Source organism: Phycodurus eques, chromosome 11 (assembly GCF_024500275.1).
Source record: "Phycodurus eques isolate BA_2022a chromosome 11, UOR_Pequ_1.1, whole genome shotgun sequence".
Taxonomy (NCBI): Eukaryota; Metazoa; Chordata; class Actinopteri; order Syngnathiformes; family Syngnathidae; genus Phycodurus; species Phycodurus eques.
Window position 1 is genome coordinate 26689650 of NC_084535.1, and position 25596 is coordinate 26715245.

Here is a 25596-nt window from a genome sequence, read left to right on the forward strand (position 1 = left end):
TCAATTTTCTGGGCCGTTTTGACTTTGATTGCCTTTTGTGTCTGCCTCAGTAAATTAGTATGGTAATCTCCATTGATAGTATGGCATTTCTGAAAGTAATCAATAATGAATACAATTCCCTTCAAAACACAGAAGATGGAGGCCATCACTTTTCCTGCCAATGACACCACCTTGGCCTTCTGCAGTGGAGTAGAAGAATGATGTTTCCACTCAATGGACAACTGTTTGGGTCTCTGGCTCAAAGTACTGAACCCAACATTCATCTTAGGTGAGGAAACATTTAAGAAAACCAGGCTGGATCTCCTTCAAAAAGTCCCAAGTTCACCTGCGACATGACCAACATGGTGTGCTTTCGATGAGGCGTCAAAAGTCATGGCACCCACCAAGCAGAAACCTTCGACATGCCAAGTTCGTTATGTAGAATGTTCTCAACTCATTCACGGGAGATGCCTCCAACATTACCTTTCTATTTAACAGTGAAATGTCTGTCATCCATCACCATGTGGTGAACACAGTCGATGTCTTCTGAGGAAGTGGCTGTGGCAGGATGCCCAGACCTTGGGTCATCTTCAAGGCTCTCCTTAATCCCCTTGAATTCAGATGCCCACTTTTGCACAGTTGATAATGCTGGAGCGTCCTCCCCTAATGTAGCAACCATGTCAGCATTAATTTGCTTGGGCTTTTCCCTTTTTTCTGCAGACCTTTGACAGTACAGTGCCAAATTCCATAAGTTACAGAGGGAGACCCACAAGACTTTGACGAAATGATGCCTGATAACACCCTATAATAACAACAACATCCTCTGCAACAAAGTTGAAGAGTTCCACACTCAGTCAGTTCATGGTGTTTCACATCGTAGGCATTGCATATGTATTATGCATAGTTATTTTTACTCATTAAACCCCGTCATGGGGTAATTCAATTCCGACTCTGCAGTATAACTGTGAGAAATTAATTGACTGATAAAACTAACAGAACTACAGTATTGTTAAAACTTGGGAGAAGTGAGAAACATGATTCAAGTAATATTTAACAGCTAAATCAATGATGAGATTGTTGCTCTGATTACTACATATAACAGTTGCTTGTAGTTGCAGGTCTATTATTTTCAATACATAATGGCTATCTATGATGACATGATCTAACCATTGCTTTTAAACAAACCCCTAAAGAAATATTTGCTGAATTATCTGTGATAGAAAGTGGCTATATTCAAATTACATACATGCAACTGTGGCAGTGTTGCTGATTTAATCATTTTGTCAGCCTGACGTCTTTAATCTCAAAATAGAACACATTCAGCTACAACAGCAGACAGGATGATCTATGCATCATTGTAAGTAATAAAGCACTACGTGGGATACTAAATCACATCTCAGAACTACTAAAAGTAATAAAAAATAAATCCAGTATACTATATATTTACTATAAACGTGTCATCTGGTCATTTTTTGTCCCACCCACCTAAAAAAATGAAACTAAATAATTGAACATAAATACAATAAAGTGAAACTAAACCTAACCCTCTGACTGTTAGGCGGATGTGCCCACCACATGGATCATAATGGTTAACAGTATAACATCACGTCCATCCATTAATTTTCTTGCCCTCATTAGAGTCGCAGGTGACATTGAGCGAGAGGAGGGGTTCACCCTGGACTAGTTGCCCGCCAATTGCAGAGCAATAGTAAAACAAACAAACAAACAAACAAAAAAAAACAAGGAAGTAACTGAAGAAGAGTTGCAATTGAAAGCAAAGGGGTTGTAAAAGGGAGTATTACAACCTAGAGGTTGAGTTGCTTCAGAGAGTTCAGTTCAGTTTCCGCTGGACATACTGTTCTTTTTTTATTTTATAGTTGTTGTCTACTTTTTGTTAGCCACATAGGACAGAAACTCCTTTCCTACTTCATTAAAAAGTTAATTCATTCAGTTCATTAAGGTGTTTAATTTCTTCACATTTGTACTCTTTGGCTTACATTCACTAGTGGCCTTCTGTGGTGGACTTAAGAAGCAAAAAACATACTTGTACCTTGAGAGGGTAATTGAACTCTGGTTTCGTGTGCTGAGAAGCAATTTCAAATTGTTGAACTGCCAAAAATATTTACATTTTAAAAGTAACACTTTATCCACAAAGTCACTTGTTTGTCTTCCAACTTGATCTGGCTGTGACGGTCACCTTGTATTTGGCTGGTTGAAGAACCACGCCAAACTTGCCCTCCAACACAGGAGGAGGTTGACCTGATGGGGTAGAGAATGTGAAGCGCTGCAGAATCCAGGACAGGAAGATAAAAAGTTCCATCTTGGCTAAGGCCTCGCCAAGACAGACCCTGACCCCGGCACCAAACGGCAGGTAGCTGGATGATGGGTTGATCAGACCTGTGCCTTCACTATTCAAAAATCGACCTGCAGTGGGGAAACAAAAGGATTAAAATGACAGGTCAGATGTGGAATTCTTGAAGACTAAGACTTAGAAAGGCCCCAATGGTTCATGTGTTATATTACAGTATTATTATCCGTGAAAGGGCAAAGTTCAGATGTATTAAGTTTGCCATTAACACAAAGAATTGTGGCTACACAGGGCAAAAGGAAAAAATGGTTGAAATGGTAAGAAGCTATGCATTACCAACTCTTCTCAAGTCTATTGAGGGAAACTGATCAACTAAAGAATAAACATCATATAGAACAGCTCAAGCCATGCTTCAGATGTTACCAAGAGGAGACTCATGGCATGGAATGCAGCCATAAGGAGACCAAACATCAAAGGCATTTTTCCAAAGTTACTGTTAGTTAAAAATAGCTGCGCTCCCGCCAGGGACTCCCTCGTTTTGCTGGGGGACTTCAACGCTCATGTGGGCAATGACAGTGAGACCTTGAAGAGCATGACTGGTAAGTGCTCTGTTATTGGACTTCTGTGCTCATCACAAACTGTCCATAACGAACACCGTGTTCAAACAAAAGGGGGTCCACGTGTGCACTTGGCCCCAGGACACCTTAGGCCGCAGTTCGATGATCGATTTCAGAATTAGAATCAGAAGCACAATCGGAATTGTTGTGTATTAATCTCTTGTGTTGTCCCCTTTTACGTATGCCACGATGCGAGCTGGGAGATGGGGACGTCATTACATTGCCACGTTGAGTAAAGAAGAGAATAAAAACGCAGATGCAATGGCTTCCAGTCTCCCCTGTCGTCATTGATTGTTATACTCTTACAGACAAGTATATAACAAAACTGGCAACGAGGTACGACCTCACGTTTGTTGTTTTCTGCGTGGTAATAAGAAATCCGCTTTTAAAGTGTTCATTCGCGGGTGTGTTACGTGTAGCTGTGGCTGACCAGGCGGTGCGGTGAGATAACGGCCATGTTCGCGTTCGAAGGAGAACGTCGCTGCAGCGGTAGGGGAAGATTTCCCTGCGGTGGAAAGTAAAAGTTACCGCAAGACTTACTGCTGACATAGCTGCGCTGGTCGGACATATATTGTAGTACCATCGTTTCTGAATATTATGGGAGGAATAACATTCAACCTGCTGCGTAGTCTGGTACAACCAGACAAGCCAGGAAACAAGTCATATGAGGAAATAGTGGCTATATTAAAAAAAATCACTATGGACCAAAGCCGCTGGTCATTGCAGAGAGGCTCACATTCCATAAAAGGAACCAGGAAGAGGGGGAATCTGTTTCACAATTTGTAGCTGTATTAAAACAGTTATCAGAATATTGTGTATTTGGGCTGGCACTAAGTGACACTATACGTGACCGGCTGGTGTGTGGTCTACGCATTGAGGCTATTCAAAAACGATTATTGGCAGAAGCTAACTGGAGAAGGCAATTGAGATTACTACATAAATGGAGATGGCTGCAAAAGAATCACAGCAGCTAAGTGCGTTAAACCAAGTGCATAAGATGTTCACGGCGTCCACAAAGAAAACGACAGCTGGCCACTTTTGTTACCGTTGTGGAAAAGCGAGCCACCAGGCACCTGAATGTTGGTGTAAAGACTTAGACTGCACAAAATGTGGTAAGAAGGGCCACATTGAATGTGTTTGTCAAAGTCAGAAAATTCAGACATGCAAGCCATATAACGAGAGACAGAGAAGTGGGGAAAATAAGAAGAAATATGTGAATAAGATGGAACATGAAGAAGATGAAATGAGCGATGGTGAGTCAGAGGAAGATGTGAGTCAGAGGAAGATATCTTATCTATTATTGACGACAATGAGGATGGATACTGGTTCATACCATTACTGGAGAACCAACCAGTCAAGATGCAGGTGGACACTGGTACACGTGTATCCATAGAATCCAACGTTGTTTACAATACCAAACTTCAGCACATTGCTTTCGAAAGACTAAATTGAGGGCATACACTGGTGAGTCAGTACCAGTGTTAGGAGTTGTGTATGTAGCAGTGGAATATTACAAACAGAAACAGACTCTTCCACTGTACGTCATTTCGGGGAATTATCCCGCTCTGATGTGTCACCGGTGGCTGAAGAAGATCAAGCTAAACTGGCAAGAAGTGTTTATGCTGATCACACTTTCAGTCTGATGATATACCCCTGTTTTCACTTGTGTTCAACCCCTGTTGACTTGATATATTTTACTTCAAGGAGGTGACAGCTGCTCCAGTCACCTCAGTTCACGTGAAGAAATATCCGTGCACAGACCCAGTTTTGTCCGAGGTTGTTGAGATCATCACTCGGGGTAGGAGAGGAGAGATGACACCCACTTTCAAGCCATATCTGGTGCGACGAGATGAACTTTCAGTCCAAAATGGATGCCTTTTGTGGGGCTATTGGGTCATCATTCCACCACCGCTTAGAGAGAAAGTGCTTGGTGAGCTTCATCAGAATCGCTCTAGTACAACAACAGACAGTCAATTGACAGAGAACACTTGAGACATAAAGAAAAAAAAAAAAAGACAAAAAAAAATAAAACAGTCACTGAGTCGTGTAATGTCTCCAAAGACGAACGAAAAACACAAAAACAAAAACAATACTAGAGAGCGCGTTACCGAGGCGACCACACTGGTAGGGGCCATCATGCGGGGAACACTGTGGAATGGTGCGGATGAAAGAAATGGCACAGAGTTATTTCTGGTGGCTTGGCCTGGATGCACCCATAGAGGAAAAAGCAAGGTCATGCACTGACTGCCAAAAAGTAAGAAACCTCCCACAACTAAGGCTCCCTTACATCCATCGAGCTGGCCTGAGGAACCGTAGCAAAGAGTTCAAATCAACTTTGCGGGACCATTACAGAACCAAATGTTCTTAGTGGTAGTTGATGCTCATAGTAAATGGCCAGAAGTAGCTGTCTTAAAGAGTACCTCTGCAGAGACAACCATTGAAGAACTCGGGTATATATTACGCCGATTTAGTCTACCTCAACAACTCGTTAGTGATAATGGCCTACAGCTAGTGTCGGAGGAGTTCAGAACATTCAAGGAAGAAAATGGTATTCAGCACATTAAGTCTGCGCCTTATCATCCTGCTACAAATGGGCTTGCTAGTTTTGTTTTGTACAAACTAGCAAGCGCTCAAATCCTCACCAAGCTCACAGTCCCTCAACCGACGCCTTAGTGCTTTTCTTACAGAAACACCCCGCATGCTACAACAAAGGTGTTTCCCGCTTTGTCTATGTTCAAGAAAACGCTCCGCACTCGACTTTATCTTCAAAGACCTAAAAAGGCCAAAGACTTGGTCAAGACGAGACTTCAACAGAAAGCTCAAGCTGAAAACCGGGCCAGGGAAAAGGTACGGTCATTCACAGCTGGCGATAAGGTGCTTGCCAGGAACTATACGGGTGGTGTTAAGTGGACACCCGCGACAGTGATTGCAAAAACAAGTGCTGTGTGTTTTTCAAGATGGCGCCTACCAGTGTGGTCGCCTCGGTTACGTGCTCTCTAATATTGTTGTTGTTTTTGTGTTTTTCGTTCGTCTTTGGAGACATTACACAACTCACTTACACAAGGGGAGACATGCTAACCATCGAGGAGGCTACTCCGGACTTTCTTTCAAAAACTTTCGCAAATCCCCGAGTTACGTCCACAGTCTTTGGTGCATGGAGGCGAAGGCGATGCCACAGAGGGAAGCGAGCCGGCATCCAGGTGAAACTCCGCAAGAGAGGATACAGGTTGGTGTTCCCGTCGATCCACCTCGCAAATGTATGTTCCCTACTCGCCACATGAGTTCGCATCATTCATTCTCGCTGGCGTCTATATTCCGCCTCAAGCTAACACGAACGCCTCACTGCTAATGCTCGCCGAACAAGTCAACAAAATAAAAAAATAAAAAAACACCCGGACTCACCCCTCATTATTCTGAGGGACTTTAACAAAGCTAAACTTAACCACGAACTCCCTAAATACAAGCAGCACATCGACTGTCCTATCAGGGAAAATAACATTTTGGACCACTGCTATACTACGCTAAAAAACGGATACCGTGCCAAACTTCGTGCAGCACTGGGCTCGTTTGATCACTGCTTAATTCACTTAATACAGACGTACAGGCAAGAACTTAAATGTGCGAAGCCTACAGTGAAAACAGTGAAAAGGTGGACCAATGAAGCAAAGATGGAACTTCAAAGCAGTTTTGACCACGGACTTCTGCGTTAACCATCCGCGAACAGGATGTGAGACGCATCTTCAAACAACAAAAGATTAACAAAGCGGCAGGCCCAGACAATATGTCCCCATCCTTCCTCAAAGTCTGCACGGACCAGCTCGCTCCAGTCTTCACTCTTCAATAGATCTCTGGAACTTTGCGAAGTACCATGCTGTTTCAAACGCTCCACCATCATTCCAATCCCCAAGAAACTTGCAATCTCGGGTCAACTCAGTCAACATGGGACTGCACTTCATCCTAGAACACCTCGACATTGCAAGGACCTACACAAGGATCCTGTTCGTGGACTTCAGCTTAGCGTTCAACACCACATCCCTGAACTCCTTTCCTCAAAGCTTCTCCAGCTCAACGTCCCACCTGCCATCTGCCAGTGGATTTACAGCTTCCTGACGGGAAGGACACAGCAGGTGAGGCTGGGGGAGGCCACCTCATCCACACGTAGCATCAGCACTGGGGTGCCCCAAGTTTGTGTCCTCTCTACGCTGCTCTTCTCACTCTACACAAACGACTGCACCTCAACACAACCGGTTGTCAAACTCCTCAAGTTTGCAGATGACAACACTGTCATCGACCTCATCAAGGACGGTGACGAGTCTGCATATCGACAGGAAGTGGAGCGGCTGGAGCTGTGGTGCGGCCGACACAACCTGGAGCTGAACACGCTCAAGACTGTAGAGATGATTGTGGACTTCAGGAGGCATCCTTCGCCACAGCTGCCCCTCACGCTGTCCAGCTGCCTTGTGTCAACCGTCGAGACCATCAAGTTCCTGGGAATTACAGTCTCTCAGAACCTGAAGTGGGCGATCAACATCAACTCCGTCCTCAAAAAGGCCCAGCAGAGGATGTACTTCCTGCGGCTTCTGAGAAAGCACGGCCTGCCACAGGAGCTCCTGAGGCAGTTCTACACTGCGGTCATCGAATCAGTCCTGTGTTCTTCCATCCCAGTCTGGTTTGGTGCTGCTACAAAAAAGGAAAAACTCCGACTGCAATGGACAATCAAAACTGCTGAAAGGATTGTCGATACCCACCTTGTCTTAGTTCTGGCACGCTGCCAGAACTAAGACAAGAGCGTGCAAAATCCTCTCGGACCCTCCACATCCCGGTCACCAGCTCCTTCCCTCAGGTCGGCGCTACCGATCAATGCAAACTAAAACAAGCAGACATTCCAACAGCTTCTTCCCTCTTGCAATCTTCTTCTTTTTATTTTGGCTTGTCCCTTTAGGGGTCGCCACCAACCTTTTATTTATTTTTTTTTTTTTTTTTAGGGGTCGCCACCAATCCTTTTCCATGTAATCCTATCTCCTGCATCCTCCTCTTGAACACCAACTGCCCTCATGTCTTCCCTCACGACATCCATCAACCTTCTCTTTGGTCTTCCTCTAGCTCTCTTGCCGGACAGCTCCATCCTCATCATCCGTCTACCAATACACTCACCATTTCTCCTCTGGATGTGTCCAAACCATCGCAGTCTGCTCTCTCTAACTTTGTCTCCAAAATATCGAACCTTGGCTGACCCTCTGATGAGCTCATTTCTAATTTTATCCAACCTGGTCACTCCGAGAGCGAACCTCAACATCTTCATTTCTGCCACCTGTTGTCTCTTCAGTGCCACTGTCTCTAATCCGTACATCATGGCTGGCCTCACCACTGTTTTCTAAACTTTGCCCTTCATCCTAGCAGAAACTCTTCTGTCACATAACACACCTGACACCTTTCTCCAACCATTCCAACCTGCTTGTACCCGTGTCTTCACTTCTTACCACACTCACCATTGCTCTGGACGGTTGACCCCAAGTATCTAAAGTCCTCCACCCTTGCCATCTCTTCTCCCTGTAGCCTCACTCTTCCCCCACAACCCCTATCATTCATCCACATATATTTTGTCTTACTTCGGCTAATCTTCATTCCTCTGCTTTCCAGTGCATGCCTCCATCTTTCTAACTGTTCCTCCACCTGCTCCCCACCTAACCTAATCTGTCCACCTATCCATCACCACTGCAAACAGGAAGGGTCTCAGGGCTGATCCCTGATGCAGTCCCACCTCCACCTTAAATTAGTCTGTCACACCTACAGCACACCTCACCGCTGTTCTGCTGCCCTCGTACATGTCCTGTATTATTCTAACATACTTCCCTGCCACTCCAGACATCTGCATGCAGTACCACAGTTCCTCTCTTGTGTACTCTGTCATAGGCTTTCTCTAGATCTACAAAGACACAATGTAGCTACATTGTGTCTTTGTGCCTTCTGACCTTCTTTGTACCTTTCCATCAAAATCCTCAAGGCAAATAATGCATCTGTGGTACTCTTTCGAGGCATGAAACCATACTGTTGCTCACAAATACTCACTTCTGTCCCGAGTCTAGCTTCCAATACTCTTTCCCATAACTTCATTGTGTGGCTGATCAACTTTATTCCTCTATAGTTGCCACAGCTCTGCACATCACCCTTCTTCTTGAAAATGGGCACCAGATTACTTTTCCTCCACACCTCAGGGATCTTCTCACCCACTAGAATTCTATTGAACAAGCAAGTCAAAATCTCCACAGCCACCTCTCCTAGATGCCTCCATACCTCCACAGGAATGTTATCTGGACCAACTGCCTTTCCATTTTTCATCCTCTTTAATGCCTTTCTAAATTCCCCCTTAATAATCATTTCCACTTCCTGGTCCACCACGCTTGCCTCTTCTACTCTCCCTTCTCTCTCATTTTCCTCATTCATCAACTCCTCAAAGTATTCTTTCCATCTAGCTAGCACACTGCTGGCACCAGTCAACATATTTACATCTCTATCCTTAACCACCCTAACCTGCTGCACATCCTCTGTCTGGCCAGCCTGTATTTATCCTTTTCTCCTTCTTTAGTGTCCAACCTGCCATACATGTCATCATATGCCTCTTGTTTGGCCTTTGCCACCTCTACCTTTGCCCTGTGTCGCATCTCAATGTATTCCTTTCGTCTCTGCTCGGTCCTCTCAGTGTCCCACTTCATCTTAGTTAACCTTTTTCCTTGTATGATTTCCTGTACTGTGAGGTTCCACCACCAAGTCTCCTTCTCTCCTTTCCTGCCAGAAGATACACCAAGTACTCTCCTGCCTGCCTCTTTGATCACCTTGGCTGCAATGGTCCAGTCTTCTGGAAGCTCCTCCGGTCCACCGAGAGCCTGTATCACCTCTTCCCGAAAAGCTGCACAACACTCGTCCTGTCTCAGCTTCCACCACATAGTTCTCTGCTCTGCCTTTGTCTTCCTAATCTTCCTACCCACCACCAGAGTCATTTTACACACCACCATCCTATGCTGTCTAGCCACATTCTCCCCTACCACTACCTTACAGTCGGTAACCTCCTTCAGATTACATCGTCTGCACAAAATGTAATCCACCTGCGTGCTTCTACCTCCACTCTTGGAGGTCATCCTATGTACCTCAACACAACCGGTTGTCAAACTCCTCAAGTTTGCAAATGACAACACTGTCATCGACCTCATCAAGGACGGTGACGAGTCTGCATATCGACAGGAAGTGGAGCGGCTGGAGCTGTGGTGCGGCCGACACAACCTGGAGCTGAACACGCTCAAGACTGTAGAGATGATTGTGGACTTCAGGAGGCATCCTTCGCCACAGCTGCCCCTCACGCTGTCCAGCTGCCTTGTGTCAACCGTCGAGACCATCAAGTTCCTGTGCCTCTTCTGGAAAAAAGTGTTCACTACAGCCATTGGCATCCTTTTTGCAAAGTCTACCACCATCTGTCCCTCCAAGTTTCTTTCCTGGACGCCGTACTTACCCATCACTTCTTCATCACCCCTATTTCCTTCACCAACATGTCCATTACAATCTGCACCAATCGCGCCACGTGTGCCACTTCCTGTCGATCTGCAGACTCGTCACCATCTTTGATGAGGTGTGGTGTCGTCTGCAAACTTCAGGAGTTTGAAAGCTGGGTGCGTTGAGGTACAGTCGTTCGTGTAGACAGAAGAGCAGCGGAGCGAGGAGATATCGTTGGGGCGCCCCGGCGCTGATGGTGCATGTGGATGTGGTGGTGTACCCCAGCCTCAGCTGCTGTTTCCTGCCCGTCAGGAATTCACCGGCAGATGGCAGGTGAGACACTGAGCTGGAGAAGTTTGGAGGAGAGGAGTTCGGGGATGATTGTGTTGAACACAGAGCTGAAGTCCACAAACAGGATCCTCATGTAGGTCACCGCGCCATCCAGGTGTTCTAGGATGAAGTGCAGTCCCATGTTGACTGCGTCATCCACAGACCTGTTTGCTTAGTAGACAAATTGCAGGGGTCCTGTGACACTCTTGGCCGTAGGTGGTACTTACCCCAGCAGAACCAGACGCCCTCCTGACAAACTGACGTTGTAGTCTAGTGACTAACCCATTCCATTTGGGGCAGAATAATTCCACGGGTTCAATCCAGATTGAGGTAGTCTACCCTCTCTCCGTAGTTAGGCAAAAGTTTCTTTTGAGTCGTCAATGTTTCTCAGCAAGTACTGGCTGATGACTCAAAAACTCATAGTCCAGCCATTCCAGCATTTAGCCGTTCACACAGACTGCTGATTTCTTAATAAGGGGAAGAAAGGGATTGGGAGGTGCTAGTTGATTCTACAATGCAGTACCATAAAAGTGCAAAGAAATGCACGATTTCACAATCGCCACACTATTTTTGTTATTTTCCTTTGTAAAAAGTGTATTTGATTGTTGTTACTTTTTATTTTATACATAAAGAATACAGTTTTACTGCCGTGTTAAGTGCGCACTGCAGTGTGGGTCATTCCGAAGTTCGCGGTCATAAATTGTTCATGGAGGTGAAGGACTGTCTCACGGAAGGACTTACAATACTTAAATAATATTTACAATGAAAAGTGAGAGGGTTCAACTTCATTGTAGTCTTGACTGTGAGCTGGTTTGACGCGCTGCACGGCTGACATTACGTAAGTAAGTGCTTCTCCCCCACGTCAATCACCCACAGCTTTGCTAGTTTAACAGTTGCGTAATCTTGTCACCTATTCTCGCGCTTCACATCAAAATTATGATGGTAGGAGCGATGGTGTGTGTGTTTTTGTATGCCCCCAATATCAAACCGCCACTCAGTTTAACGTTTACGTACACGCACACACAAACGCATGGACTCGCACACACAGTTGCCTTCATGGACCACAATTGGCATGCATCCATCTATCTATCTATTAGTTAAGAGTCTTTAGAGAAATGTACTGAGAATGGTGTGCTTGTTTACGTTTAGATACTTACTGTACTGTGTAGTCATGTCAAGTCTGCACTAAGTTGCTGATTTAATGTGGCTTCAACTACACTAATATTTAAGTTCTTGGTTCATGTTGAGGCGGCATGGTGGACGACTGGTTAGAGCGTCTGCCTCACAGTTCTGAGGAGCGGGGTTCAATCCTGTGTGGAGTTCGCCTGTGTGGAGTTTGCCTGTTCTCCCCGTGCCTGCGTGGGTTTTCTCCGGGCACTCCGGTTTCCTCCCACATCCCAAAAACATGCATTCATTGGAGACTCTAAATTGCCCATAGGTGTGAATGTGTGTGTGGATGGTTGTTTGTTTGTATGTGCCCTGCGATTGGCTGGCAACCAGTTCAGGGTGTACCCCGCCTCCTGCCCGATTATAGCTGGGATAGACTCCAGCACGCCCGCGACCCTAGTGAGGAGAAGCGGCTCAGAAAATGGATGGATGGATGGATGGGTTCATGTTGATATAACTGTAACCTGAGTGGCGTACATTACCAAGTAATAGGTACAGTTAAAGTAATGCTTTTTTGTACTGTGGATAAGTGATATTCATGCCATTTGGTAGCTGCTGAAAGTAACTACTTGTTAAAAGTTACTTTTTTTCTAATTTAGCTACTTTTGAAATCAAGTAATCCATAAAGTAACTAAGTTACTTTTAAGCTCAAGTAATCAGTAACTGTTACCTTTGCAAGGTAACTGTGGCAACACCGTCTAGAATGTTCACTGGTAGGACATTCAATGTGCTGCTTGTATTTAATGAGTTCGTGGTTGAGTTTAGCTTTGTTAAAGTCCCCAAAAATAATGAGCAGTGACGTGTGGTGAGGTTCATGATTGGTGAGGTACTGACAGTCACGTGACGTCTGGAGCTCTATGAAGTAAGTGACAAAGCCGAAAACCAACATTGAATGCACGTGACCTTCGATCCCTCAAGTGGCACTGCATCAAAAACCGACATCAATGTGTAAAGAATATCACCACGTGGGCTCAGGAACACTTCAGAAAACCAATGTCAGTAAATACAATTCGGCGCTACATCCATGAGTGCAACAAAAAACTCTACTATGCAAAGCAAAAGCTATTCATCAACAACACCCAGAAACGCCGCCGGCTTCTCTGGGCCCGAGCTCATCTAAGATGGACTGATGCAAAGTGGAAAAGTGTTCTGTGGTCCGACGAGTCCACATTTCAAATTGTTTTTGGAAATTGTGGACGTCGTGTCCTCCGGGACAAAGAGGAAATAGAACCATCCAGACTGTTATGGACCCAAAGTTCAAAAGCCAGCATCTGTGATGGTATGGGGCTGTGTTAGCGCCAATGGCACGGGTAACTTACACATCTGTGAAAGCACCATTAATGCTGAAAGGTACATACAGGTTTTGGAGAAACATATGCTTCCATCCAAGCAACGTCTTTTTCATGTCTCCATAAACAGAAAACTTGCAATCAACACCAAAAGTCATGTTAATACAAGCTGAAATATTATTAGATAAGCTTGAAAGGATGTTAGGATCCGACATCTGTCCTTTTAGTTTTTTTTTTTTTTATTTCTCCAAATATCTCCCCTTAGCCTTACTGTTTAGGATGTCGAAATGTTATCCCACTCTCGTCTTTTACTGCAGCACGCTTGCAATTCACCGTATTACAAATGTACCATCAGTGAACTGCACAGTATATCATAATATTCCTGTAATTGAAGTTGTTTCTCACCAGGGTCAAAGAGCTCGGGGTGTTTCCATTCTTTCTCATCATGGTGCAGAGACCACAGGTTGACAATGACTCTGGTCCCTTTTCGCACTTTGAAATGTCCAAGGCTAGGAAAAAAAAAAAAAAAGAATTACATAATTTAGTTGAAATGCAAACTGAAACTGAAAACAACATCTGACTTGAAAACCTATGTTGACCACAACATATGTTCTTTTTTCTTTCTTAATCTTTTATTTAAAATGGTTCCAAATTTGTTAGAGAAAAGAGCATGTCTTGCTCACAGCCTTTCAGTTTGGCAATACTAAAGTATTATAAAGTATAAATATATTTTTTTTTTGTTGTGCTGAAAGGTGAAATTCCACCTTGTTATTATTGAAGTGGGTTACTGCTAAAAATTGTCCTCTTTTATGGACATTTAGCACCTGTGTGTTTTGTAGTTTTTTTTTTTAAAGACAAAAATAAAATCCTTATAGTGCTAAAATCCTTATAGTGCTGCTCTGGAGTACTTTTCCTTAGTTTGACTTCCCGACACCTGGCAAAGCTTCCCCCTTCAGCACCTAGTGGGCGTGACTGGCGTGGGCAACTTTATTTATTCATTTGACCTGTAGCCAGATAAGGCAATTAAGAACAGATTCTCATTTGTGATGCCGACCTGGCAGAAGACAAGAGCGTAAAAAAAAGCAAAATAAAAGTAAGCACAAATAGACAACACATTTTACAGTGTGAGTTACATCTTACATTACATCATAGCACATGGTGAATAAAAGGTTAATAACAAGCTAAAAACAGGTGCAGCGATCACATACAGTATCCCTGACTAACTTTTTAAACGGATGTGGGAGGAAACCGGAGTGCCCGGAAAAAAACCCACCCAGGCATGGGGAGAATATTCAAACTCCACACAGGCGGGGCCGGGATTTGAACCCCAGTCCCCAGAACTGTGAGGCAGATGTGCTAACCATGATTGAAGACTCTAAATTGCCCGTAGGTGTGAATGTGAGTGCGAATGGTTGTTTGTTTCTATGTGCCCTGCGATTGGCTGACGACCAGTTCAGGGTGTACCCCGCCTCCTGCCCGAAGATAGTTGGGATGGGCTGCAGCAGCCTGCGACACTAGTGAGGATAAGCGGTAAAGCAAATGGATGGATGGATTGCTATGAATGAGGTGAGTTTTATTATTTGTTGTTGAATGTTCCAGTCGTCCATCCATCCATTTTCTGAGCCGCTTCTCCTCACTAGGTTCGCGGGCGTGCTGGAGCCTTTCCCAGCTGTCATCGGGCAGAAGGCGGGGTACACCCTGAACTGGTTGCCAGCCAATCGCAGGGCACATACAAACAAACAACCTTTCACACTCACAGTCACACCTAAGAGCAATTTTAGAATCTCCAATTAATGCATGTTTGTGGGATGTGGGAGGAAACCGGAGTGCCCGGAGAAAACCCACGCAGGCACGGGGAGAACATGCAAACTCCACACAGGCGGGGCCGGGGATGGAACCCGGGTCCTCAGAACTGTGAGGCTGACGCTCTAACCAGTCGTCCACCGTGCCGCTGTTCCAGTCGTTTGGGACAAAAACATTGAAAAAAGGATCGACCAAAAGTAGTGCAGACTTTGGGAACGAAGAGGTTAAAAAAACTGCTGTAACGGAGAGTGTGGGTGGTGGTATGCATGGTGAGTAGATAGCGAAGATAGGGTGGGGCCTTGCTAATGAGGGTTTTATATATAAACCTTGACCAGTGAATTTGTCTGCGTGAGGTTTATTTCATTTTTTCATTGAACTTTTGGCCCCAAAGGACTGGAAATTTGCAGATTGTTGCTTTAGAATGAGTGGTTGTGTATTTGTTTTTTATGGTCTGGCCATCTCCCGAAATGGTTATTGTTCCACCATTTTTTATATAAACCCCCACTGTCCGTGAGGCTTGTAAGATGTCAATGTATGAGAGCCATAACAAACATTCTATTCATTAGTAACATGGACATTCTTGAGGTTCAGCAGTCACTGATATAGATTTTAACACATTTCTGAACCAAGTTGGAGACATGCAAGCTTTTTGTTTACATCCATCCATCCTTTCATTTTCCATGGCGCTTATCGTCATCAGGGTTGGAGGGGAGCTGGGGCTGACTTTAGGGCATGCATCTTAAGTTGTTTTATTTCAATGAATAAAAACATGTATTCAATTTAATTGGGGGAAACAAATTTATTTTTAAATGAACTTAGATCATCTGTGATTGTCCCAGAATAAGCCCCATAGCAGTGTTGACTGTACTGTACCTTGTATCCTTTAGGGCCACATGAGGGATGAGAAGAGGGGAAACTGGGCGGATCCGTAACACCTCCCTGATGGTGGCCTCAAGATAAGGCAGACTGCCTCTGTCGCTGAGCAGGGGGCTCCGCTCTCCCTCTAACTTGGTGTCCATCTCCTCCTGTATACGTTTCTGCACCTGAACACAGACTTAGACTATCTTTATGGAAACATGTCACTGACATAATGCATTCACTCGAAATTTAGCCTTAGAGCGAACCATCAACCTAACAAGATTTCATAATCTGACAACAACAGAAGTTAACCGGCCTAAACGTACAATTTTACATGATGCATCTTTGTAATGTGATATATGAGCTGCGTGAAGTGAAAGAAAGCAGCCTATTTTTTTTCTTTTTTTGCAGAAATATATAATAATATAAAAAGTGACCTATCCTAAAGTGTGTAATCTGCATTTTACCAAATACAGTTTTGGATTTGGTCAAGTGCTATAGCATTTTTACAGTAGTCCAGAAACATTAACAAAATTGTAAATCTGAAATTACATTTATTAACACCAACTGTAACGCTCATTTACAGATCTAATGTAAAGCGAGGAAGTGATTGTCCACTTAAAAGACTGTAGCCTAACAACCAATGAAAACGTTTTCTGAGGATCTCTCCTGCCCAACAGAAATGCCAAATTTAAATTCTTCCACTTTTGACCACACCCCCTCCATTCACTTTGTAGTGAAGATGAGCAACAACACACAATAACAGAAAGATAAGCAGATTGTAGTCACGAACCAGGTGTTGGGGTAAAAAAAAAAAAAAAAAAAAAAAAATTAAATTAAAAAAAAAGGTATTCTCTCACGTTACCTAGTCTGATTGATGAATGAAAGTCAAAATTGGTTGGATTGAATGTTTATGCTGTGTGAGAGAAAGCACAACTGAGCGTTCCTCATGGATGCTGTGACTGTTCACAAACTGAAGAGTAGTTGGTATACCTAAGCAATATTTGTACAAAAATTTGTGTTCATAAACGGAGTTGTTCGCGTGCTGAGGTTTCACTGTAGTAAGTTATTTGGATGAGTCATGTTGAGGGAAGGGGGACCGGAGGGTATGTTCCAACTACAGGGGAATTACACTCCTCAGCCTCCCTGGTAAGGTCTATTCAGGGGTGCTGGAGAGGAGGGTCCGTTGGGAAGTCAGATTCAGGAGGAGCAGTGTGGTTTTCATCCTGGCTGTGGAACAGTGGACCAGCTCTACACCCTTGGCAGGGTCCTCGAGGGTGCATGGGAGTTCGCCCAACCAGTCTACATGTGTTTTGTGGACGGAGAAGGCGTTCGACCGTGTCCCTCAGGGAGTCCTGTGGGGGGTGCTTCGGGAGTATGGGGTACCGCACCCCCTGATAGGAGCTGTTCGGTCCCTGTACGACCGGAGTCAGAGTTTCGTCCGCATATCCGGCAGTAAATTCCGGTGAGGGTTGGAATCCGCCAAGGCTGCCCTTTGTCACTGATTCTGTTCATAACTTTTATGGTCCTCAATCGGAAAAGGGTGACCTGCCCTCGGGGATGAGATCCTGCCCCAAAGTGGAGGAGTTCAACTATCTTGGGGTCTTGTTCATGAGTGAGGGAAGAATGGAATGGGAGATCGACAGGCGGATCGGTACAGCGTCTGCAGTGATGCAGACTTTGTATCGATCCGTTGTGATAAAGGAGCTAAGCCGAAAGGCGAAGCTCCCAATTTACCGGTCGATCTACGTGCCTACCCTCACCTATGGTCACGAGCTGTGGGTCGTGACTGAAAGAACAAGATCCTCTGGGATCCTCCGGAGGATCCTCCGGGATCTTGTTCTTGTACAAGCGGCCGAAATGATTTTCCTCCGCAGGGTGTCTCTCCCTTAGAGAGGGGGTGAGAATCTCGGTCATCCGGGAGGATCTCAGAGTAGAGCCGCTGCTCCTCCACATCAAGAGGAGCCAGATGAGGTGGCTGGGGCATCTGATTCGGATTCCTCCCGGACGCCTCCCTGGTGAGGTGTTCCGGGCACGTCCCACCGGGAGGAGACCCCGGGGACGACCCCGATACACGCTGGAGAGAACGCCTCGGGATTCCCCCGGAAGAGCTGGATGAAGTGGCTGGGGAGAGAGAAGTCTGGGTGTCCCTGTTAAAGCTACTGCCCCAGCGACCTGACCTCTGATAAGTGGTAGAAAATGGATGGATGTTGAGGGACACCTCAGTTCATGTGCACTATCATGCTTGTGCCACAGAGATGCACATGCCTGTGTCATCACAGCGTTTATGTTTGCTTTCATCCTGTGTGTCCATAGATTTCTTCGAATGCTGTTGTCTCCATGAGGCTGATGTGAGCAACACCTCCTTATTAAATATGCCATGCTCGGCTCAATATACTTTTATTCTCCATCGTCCGTCCATTCATCCGAATGGAACGTTAAGATGGAACAATTTAACAGGTTACCACGTAGCCAAGGTCTGAAAGAAGACACAGTCACCCTCAGATAACCATAACTATTTTACTACAGGACGATGCACAGGCGTAATTTATGGAGGATACAGGGGGACATGTACACACCACTTTTTCAGTGGGCTGTTTTTGTCCCCTGCAAAAGTAGTTCTAAGTACCACCATAAAGACCAACATTAAAATAAAGTAGCGTCATCGGCCCAAGTGTTCATCAAAAAGTAGGCCCAGGTTATATTCCTAAAAAGTGCATTCAATATTATGCACAGTGGGAACATTAACACTGTGCTTGAATATAGAAAATAAAAAATAAAAATAAAAACAGTACTTACTGATTCAAATCACATACACGTATTGTACATAACAAATAAAAATTTTACCTAAATAAATGTTTGAAATAAAAATTACCAAATAATTAAATACAAATGTATTTTACTTAAAAGTACTAAACTGTATTTACATAACAAAATAAAAAAGTTGAAACCCCTGTAACATGCAGGTTGAACCTTTAATTTAGATTCTTTCAGATACCACTAGAGGGAGCGCGCACCATACCATACTTTGAGAACCACTGCACTATGCTGCTGTTTTATACATAATTGTTGTCTATGTGACCCTCATAGTACACAAATAATTGCAATTAAATTGAATAAGCTTGTTGATGGCTACAAAAAGTATCTGGTCCAAGTGAAACTTACAAGGGACATTCAACCAAATATTAGTGGGGATGCAGGCCTGAATGTTTAATTTTGACGCTCTTTGGACAAGAGAAAATCCAAAATAAATTCAAATTTGTGCACCTGACGGCATTACCTCAGGGTGATGGATAAGGTAGATAATGGCCCATTTGAGGACAGTGATGGTGGTTTCCATCCCGGCTCCAAAGATATCACCCACAGTCATAAGGATGTGGTCATCACTAAGGCCCAAAGCCTCAGAACTGATCTCTACTGTGTTGTTGTTCTCAGCACTGCGCTTCGCACTGAGTAGAACATCTATCAGGTCTCTCTTCAAATTGTCGCTGTAATCTGCCTGGGGGGGGGGGGGGGTCACATTGTGTCAACATACAGAAAACACAGCATATCTCATTAGTTCTGAGAATAAATAAATTTCTTGTCATGCTACTTAGTTAACAACACTGACACAGCTCTTAATAGCCATATTCAGCCATATTTTTTATGGTTTCCAAAAAGACTGAAAAAATTGCTTTACTCTAAGACATCTACTGTACCTTGTGTTCCTCATATTTCTTATGTAGAAGTTTGTCTCGGACTGAAACAGATTCTTTCAGGAGACGGAGGTCTGCATTAGGAAAAACCTGAAAACCAAAACGGTTGTTTAAGAATATGACTGTTCTGTATTTAATAGTTTTCATTCCACATTTCAATAACACACTGTTTTGGACTTACAAATGATATGACATGTAATTTGGCGGCACGGTGGACGACTGGTTAGAGAGTCAGCCTCACAGTTCTGAGGACCCGGGTTCAATCCCCGGCCCCGCCTGTGTGGAGTTTGCATGTTCTCCCCGTGCCTGCGTGGGTTTTCTCCGGGCACTCCGGTTTCCTCCCACATCCCAAAAACATGCATTAATTGAAGACTCTAAATTGCCCGTAGGTGTGAGTGCGAATGGTTGTTTGTTTGTATGTGCCGTGCGATTGGCTGGCAACCAGTTCAGGGTGTACCCCGCCTCCTGCCCGATGATAGCTGGGATAGACTCCAGCACGCCCGCGACCCTACTGAGGAGAAGCGGCTCAGAAAATGGATGGATGGATGGATGACATCTACTTCATTCATTTATTTGCTACCCTTATCTTGTTCGGGGTCAAGGGTGAGCTGAGGCCTATCTCAGCTAAGTATGGGCAAGAGGGACACAGTGGACTGGTTGACAGTCATGCGGCTACATTTAGAAAAACAAACTTTCACATTCACACCAATTTAATTACTGAAACACTGAACAGTTGCAAATGTGCGTTCAAAGGTTTAGAGAAGGTCAAATTAGGTTCACCTGTAAAGGTTTTAGGATATTTTAGGTTCATCCTTAAATTTCACTGCTAAGCCGAATCTCCTTAACCTTTTTGTTAGCAGTGTGTGGACATCAATGTAAAATGTTACTGATTATTAAAATGATTGCCGAGCAGGAAAACACAACTGCTTTGGAAATGTCTTTTTTGATTGTTTGCTGAAATAAAGGAGGCACAGTTTCTCCGGTTTCCTGCCACATTCCAAAAACATGCATGGTATGTTAATTGACAACTCTAAATTGCCCGTAGGTGTGAATGTGAGTGTGAATGGTTGTTTGTTTGTATGTGCCCTGCGATTGGCTGGCAACCAGTTCAGGGTGTACCCAACCTCCTGCCCGATGATAGCTGGGCGGAGTTTAGAGTTTCCAATTAATCTACTAGGCATGCTTTTGGAATGTGGTGAAAACCCGTGTAGGCACGGGGAGAACATGCAAACTCCCCAGAGGCGAGGCCGGGGATTGAACCCCGGTTCCTCAGAGCTGTGAGGCAGACACTCTAACCAGTCGCCCACTGTGCCGCCATATACAGTGCCACCAGAAAGTATTCACACCCCTTCACGTTTTCCACATTTTTGCTATTGCGTTATTCTAAAGCTGATTTGAGTATAGTTTTATTTAAAAAAAAATATATATATATATATATATCCCATAATGACAAAGTAAAAACATATTTTCAGACAGTTTTCAGACAAATTTATCAAAAATGTAAACATCCACCCATCCATTTTCTGTACCGCTTAGCTATCCCAGCTATCTTCGGGCGGGAGGCGGGGTACACCCTGAGCTGGTCGCGAGAAAATCACAGGGCACAAAAATAAACAAACATTCCCACAATTTCGAGCATTCAATCAACCTACCATGCATGTTTTTGGGATGTGGGAGGAAACCGGAGCACCCGGAGAAAATCCACCCAGTACGGGGAGAACATGCAAACTCCACACAGGTGGGCCCGGGATTTGAACCCCGGTCCTCAGAACTGTGAGGCAGAATTGCGAACCGGTCGACTACCGTGCCGACAAAAATCTATTCACACCCTTGGCTGAATATTTTGTTGAAGCACCTTTGGTAGCAATCACAGCCTCAAGTCTTCTTGGGTACGTCTCTGCACACCTGTTTTGCGGCATTTACTCCCATTCTTCTCTGCAGATCCTCTCAAGGCTTATATAGACAGGTGTGTGCCATTCCAAATGATGTCCAGTCAACTGAATTTACCACAGGTGGACTCCATTCAAGTTGTAGAAGCATCTCAAGGATGATCAGTGGAAATCAGATGGATCTGAGCGTAAACTTTGATTGTCATAGTAAAGATGTGAATACTTTTTACCTATTATGTTTGAATGTTTAAATGTTTTTATAAATTTACACAAATGTCTGAAAATATGTTTTTAGTTTGTCATTATGGGATATTTTATGTAGACTTTATGAAGACTTTGCACTCTGAACTGGTCGCCAGCCAATCGCAGGGCACATATAAACAAACAAGTATTCACACACACACCTACGGGCAATTTAGAGTCTTCACTTAACCTCCCATGCGTATTTTTTGGTTGTGGGAGGAAACCGGAGTACCCGGAGAAAACCCACGCAGGCAATGCCGGATTCGTACGGTCAGGCGGATGTGTTAACACGTCGTCCACCGTGTGTGTGTGTGTGTGTGTATATATATATATATATATATATATATATATATATATACACACACACACACACACACATATACATACACACACTGTATCATACATCACACTCATAGTAATGTAGCTGCAGTCATCATGAACCCATCACATTCAAACACATGTTAAATTAAAGTCAGCACACACCCGCCACCATTTGGTGAGCTTCTAATTAACCCTAACTACATTTAGGATGTTCTGATCTGCTTTGCCTTACATTTTTGTTGTCATCGTCCACAGAGAGTTTCCACAGCATCAGAGGGATCTCATTGTTCAAAGGTACCAGTCAGGAGAAGAGTACAAAAGAATTTCCAAGTGGAGAAAATATGGCGCACCAACATTGCCAAGAACAGGACGTCCCACCAACATTAATGAAAAGATGACAAGAAAACTGGCCAGGGAGGCTGCCAATAGGCCAACAGCAACATTGAGGGAGCTGCTGGAATCTCTGGCAAGTATTCGCTCTCTCTTCTCTCTCTACACGAACGACTGCACCTGTCAAACACCTGAAGTCTGCAGACGACAACACAGTCATTGGCCTCATCAAAGACGGTGACGAGTCTGCGTATATCGATAAGAAGTGGAGCGGCTGGAGCTGTGGTGCGGTCGACACAACCTGCAGCTGAACACGCTCAAGACTGTAGAGATACTCGTGGACTTCTGGAGGCATCCTTCGCAGTTCCTGGGAATTACAGTCTCTCAGGACCTGAAGTGGAAGATCAACATCAACTCCATCCTCAAAAAGGCCCAGCAGAGGATGTACTTCCTGTGGCTTCTGAGGAAGCATGGCCTGCCACAAGAGCTGTTGAGGCAGTTCTACACAGCAGTCATCGAATCAGTCCTGTGTTCTTGCATCACAGTCTGGTTTGGTGCTGTTACAAAAAAGGACAAACGCCGACTGCAACGCACAATTAAAACGGCTGAAAAGATTGTCGGTACCCCCCCCCCAATCACCCTCCCATCCATGAGGACTTGCACGCTGCAAAATCCTATTGGACTCTCCACATCCTGGTCATCACCTCTTCCAGCTCCTTCCCTCAGGTAGGCGCTACCGATCAATGCAAACTAAACCAAGCAGACATTCAAACAGCTTCTTCCCTCTTGCCATTAACTTCTTAAACAGTTAACTCACAATTCCATTGCAACACGCTGTCAATTTTGTCTTGAGTTTGTTGTCGGGTAATTATACATTACTCGTGCACTCACTGTAGTCGCTCGCCACCCTGCACTATTTGGATATCTGTTGTTGACCCATACTGGCCTCTCATGTGCCTGAGTAGCATCTGCAACATTTGCACAATTGAGATTGTCCCAGATTATCGGACTACTAGTCACTTTAAACTGCACAAATGTTCTGATTTCTCTGCGGCCTTTGCACAATGGTCATTACACCAGACTATTGTTCTATTAGACATTTCAAACTGCTCTAATTGCTAGAGGGCTCTGCATCTTTTTGCACATTGTCAAAAAAAAAAAAAAAAAATTGTACCGGCATTACCACATTACTGGTAACCTTTTATTGCTCAATGACTTTGTTTTCTATGTCTTTATGTCTCAAAAGTATTCTCTGTCAATTGACTGTCTGTTGTCGTACTAGAGTGGCTCTAGTGAGAGACAAATTCCTTGTGTGTTTTTGACATATTTGGCAAATAACGCTGATTCTGATTCTGAGTCTGGTAATGGCTGTTTAGTACAGATATCTCTGGTTTTCTTCATTTGTATATAAGAGGCACTTCAAATGGTGGCAGGTGTGTATTTCTCACAAGCATTTTAAACCCATGTACACTGCATAACTCATAATATTTTTGCTGACCTGTAACCATGGGAAAATATCCACCAGGCTGTCTTTGGCAACAGTGTCCACGATCCCCTGGCTGTAAAGAAGTAGGGCCTCAAACTCAGGGTCTCCAATGGAGTATGTGGAGTTGAAACAGAGTGAACAGATGACATTGGTGACAACCCGCGTCAGATCGGGAGAAAAGTCCACAGAATCCTCAGCAGCAGATTTTTCTGACATGATGGAGCAAAGAGACTGGGCCTGTGAGCAGACTGAGAAGGAGGAGGAGGAGAATGCATTAGAGCTGTCTTTTATTAATGGGAACATTTCATAGAACTGCTTGATTTTTTACACAAGTAAACACACTGTCACTGTTTGAAATGTAAAATGCAGCCTCCAACGATGACATTTGCTCCGGCTTACGTAATGTCTGTTAAAAAAAATACTTTTTAAGTTCACACTCAACTACACCACCCACAAAAGGTACACCTCCACATGAATGGAAACTGTATCAAAAATGTTAAATAAATGAGAACGTGTGTTTTGAGTTAACCAGATAAGATGGTGGAATATGGTGTCACCATACAGTATAGTGTATATTGCAGTGCATAAGAAGACTGAAAATTAAAGCTGAAAAGAGGGAAACCGATTCCATTTTCTTTGTTCTCAATTTGGGATGATGTAATAGCCAAGTGTCTCAATATTTTGCCCCTATGGTGGCTATACAACGTGGACTGTTTTTAATTGTGGATGCAATAAATGTTTAAGCAGTGTAGGGGGATGTTTTATAGCACAAAGATAAGAAAATAGAAAAGACTGATCATAAATTGATGCGACTATGGTTTTTATATACAAAACACTACTCACTGATCTTCTCAATTGAGGCAGATCCTTGTCCAAACATGTGGAGAGCTCCATGGACAAGTTTCCTGTGGAACTTCCAGGTAGCACTGTAGTCTCCAAAAGCAATGTCTTTCCCATCTCTGGTCAGCACATCCGTGGTTACCTTAATTCCACAGAGAGGAATATCAGATTGTGAATGTGTGCAAGGAAGAAACTGCAATCAAAATTATTTTTCAAAGGGGGTCATGAACATAAGACAAAGTCTACGCACTGTTCTTGGTCTCCCTGCAAATATCTTGCCCTTCTTCAGCAGTACTTCTTTGGCATGTGAGTACTGGTTGACAATGATGACTCTGTGCGAGCCCATCATCAGTGAATATGTTTGACCATATTTCTCCTGTAGTTTCTTGAAAAGCACGTGAGGCGGATATACACTTCGTAGGCTCAGCAGACTCCCGATGAAAGGGAGCGATGGCAGGCACGGGAGCTCCTGTATTGACTTTCGTAATCTTACCTTAAAAGCTAAAATACTCAGGCCCATGAAAAAAAACACATAAAGGCACAGAAGAACCCAGTCCATTTTTGAGTCCAAGAGATCCTCAGCAGAAGTGGCTTTGGTGGAGAGAGGCCCTGAGCTGCAGCTCGACACCTTTTTAAGCAGCTCCTTCAATGTCACATCCTTGAAACTGTGCCAATTTCAACAAAATAAAACAGCACTGGAAACATGGATAAGTATAATGAAATGTAAATTTGTACTTCATATGAAAATTTAACAGTAGAAAAAACAGGGTTAGGGTTAGTATTTTATATTTCGAGGTCGGGTCACGGGGGCAGTAACTTTAGCAGGGACGCCCAGACTTCCCTCTCCCCAGTCACTTCATCCAGCTCTTCCGGGGGGATCCCGAGGCATTCCCAGGCCAGCCGAAGGACGTAGTCTCTCCAGCGTGTCCTGGGTCTCCTCCCGGTGGGACATGCCC

At 44.2% G+C, this 25596-nt stretch overlaps 1 protein-coding gene and 1 long non-coding RNA gene across 2 annotated transcripts; one reads left to right on the top strand and one right to left on the bottom strand.

Annotated features, from left to right (window-relative positions):
• Nucleotides 1-1242: 1242 nt before the first annotated feature.
• LOC133409947 (steroid 17-alpha-hydroxylase/17,20 lyase) lies at nucleotides 1243-25333 on the bottom strand. The gene is made up of 8 exons (XM_061690573.1): nucleotides 24891-25333; nucleotides 24644-24782; nucleotides 23813-24048; nucleotides 19535-19621; nucleotides 19117-19335; nucleotides 15852-16021; nucleotides 13581-13684; nucleotides 1243-2403 (listed from the first exon to the last, which is right to left on the bottom strand). Exons 1-8 carry the CDS (start codon nucleotides 25197-25199, stop codon nucleotides 2135-2137), a joined length of 1533 nt encoding a protein of 510 aa, XP_061546557.1. The 5' UTR covers nucleotides 25200-25333; the 3' UTR covers nucleotides 1243-2134.
• LOC133409950 (uncharacterized) lies at nucleotides 5677-24303 on the top strand. The gene is made up of 7 exons (XR_009769480.1): nucleotides 5677-5751; nucleotides 5944-6130; nucleotides 15866-18028; nucleotides 18153-18187; nucleotides 21473-21635; nucleotides 22240-23040; nucleotides 23840-24303. It is a non-coding gene; the product is annotated as an uncharacterized LOC133409950 (long non-coding RNA).
• Nucleotides 25334-25596: the final 263 nt, after the last annotated feature.

Excerpts from the sequence above, each read along its gene's own strand:
- LOC133409947 (XM_061690573.1), bottom strand. The coding sequence starts at position 25,199 with ATGGACTGGGTTCTTCTGTGCCTTTATGTGTTTTTTTTCATGGGCCTG. Across the intron at positions 24,783-24,890 it reads TTGCAGGGAGACCAAGAACA|GTAACCACGGATGTGCTGAC; the intron begins GTGCGTAGACTT and ends TGTGGAATTAAG. Across the intron at positions 13,685-15,851 it reads GTGGCCCTAAAGGATACAAG|CCTTGGACATTTCAAAGTGC; the intron begins GTACAGTACAGT and ends TTTTTTTCCTAG.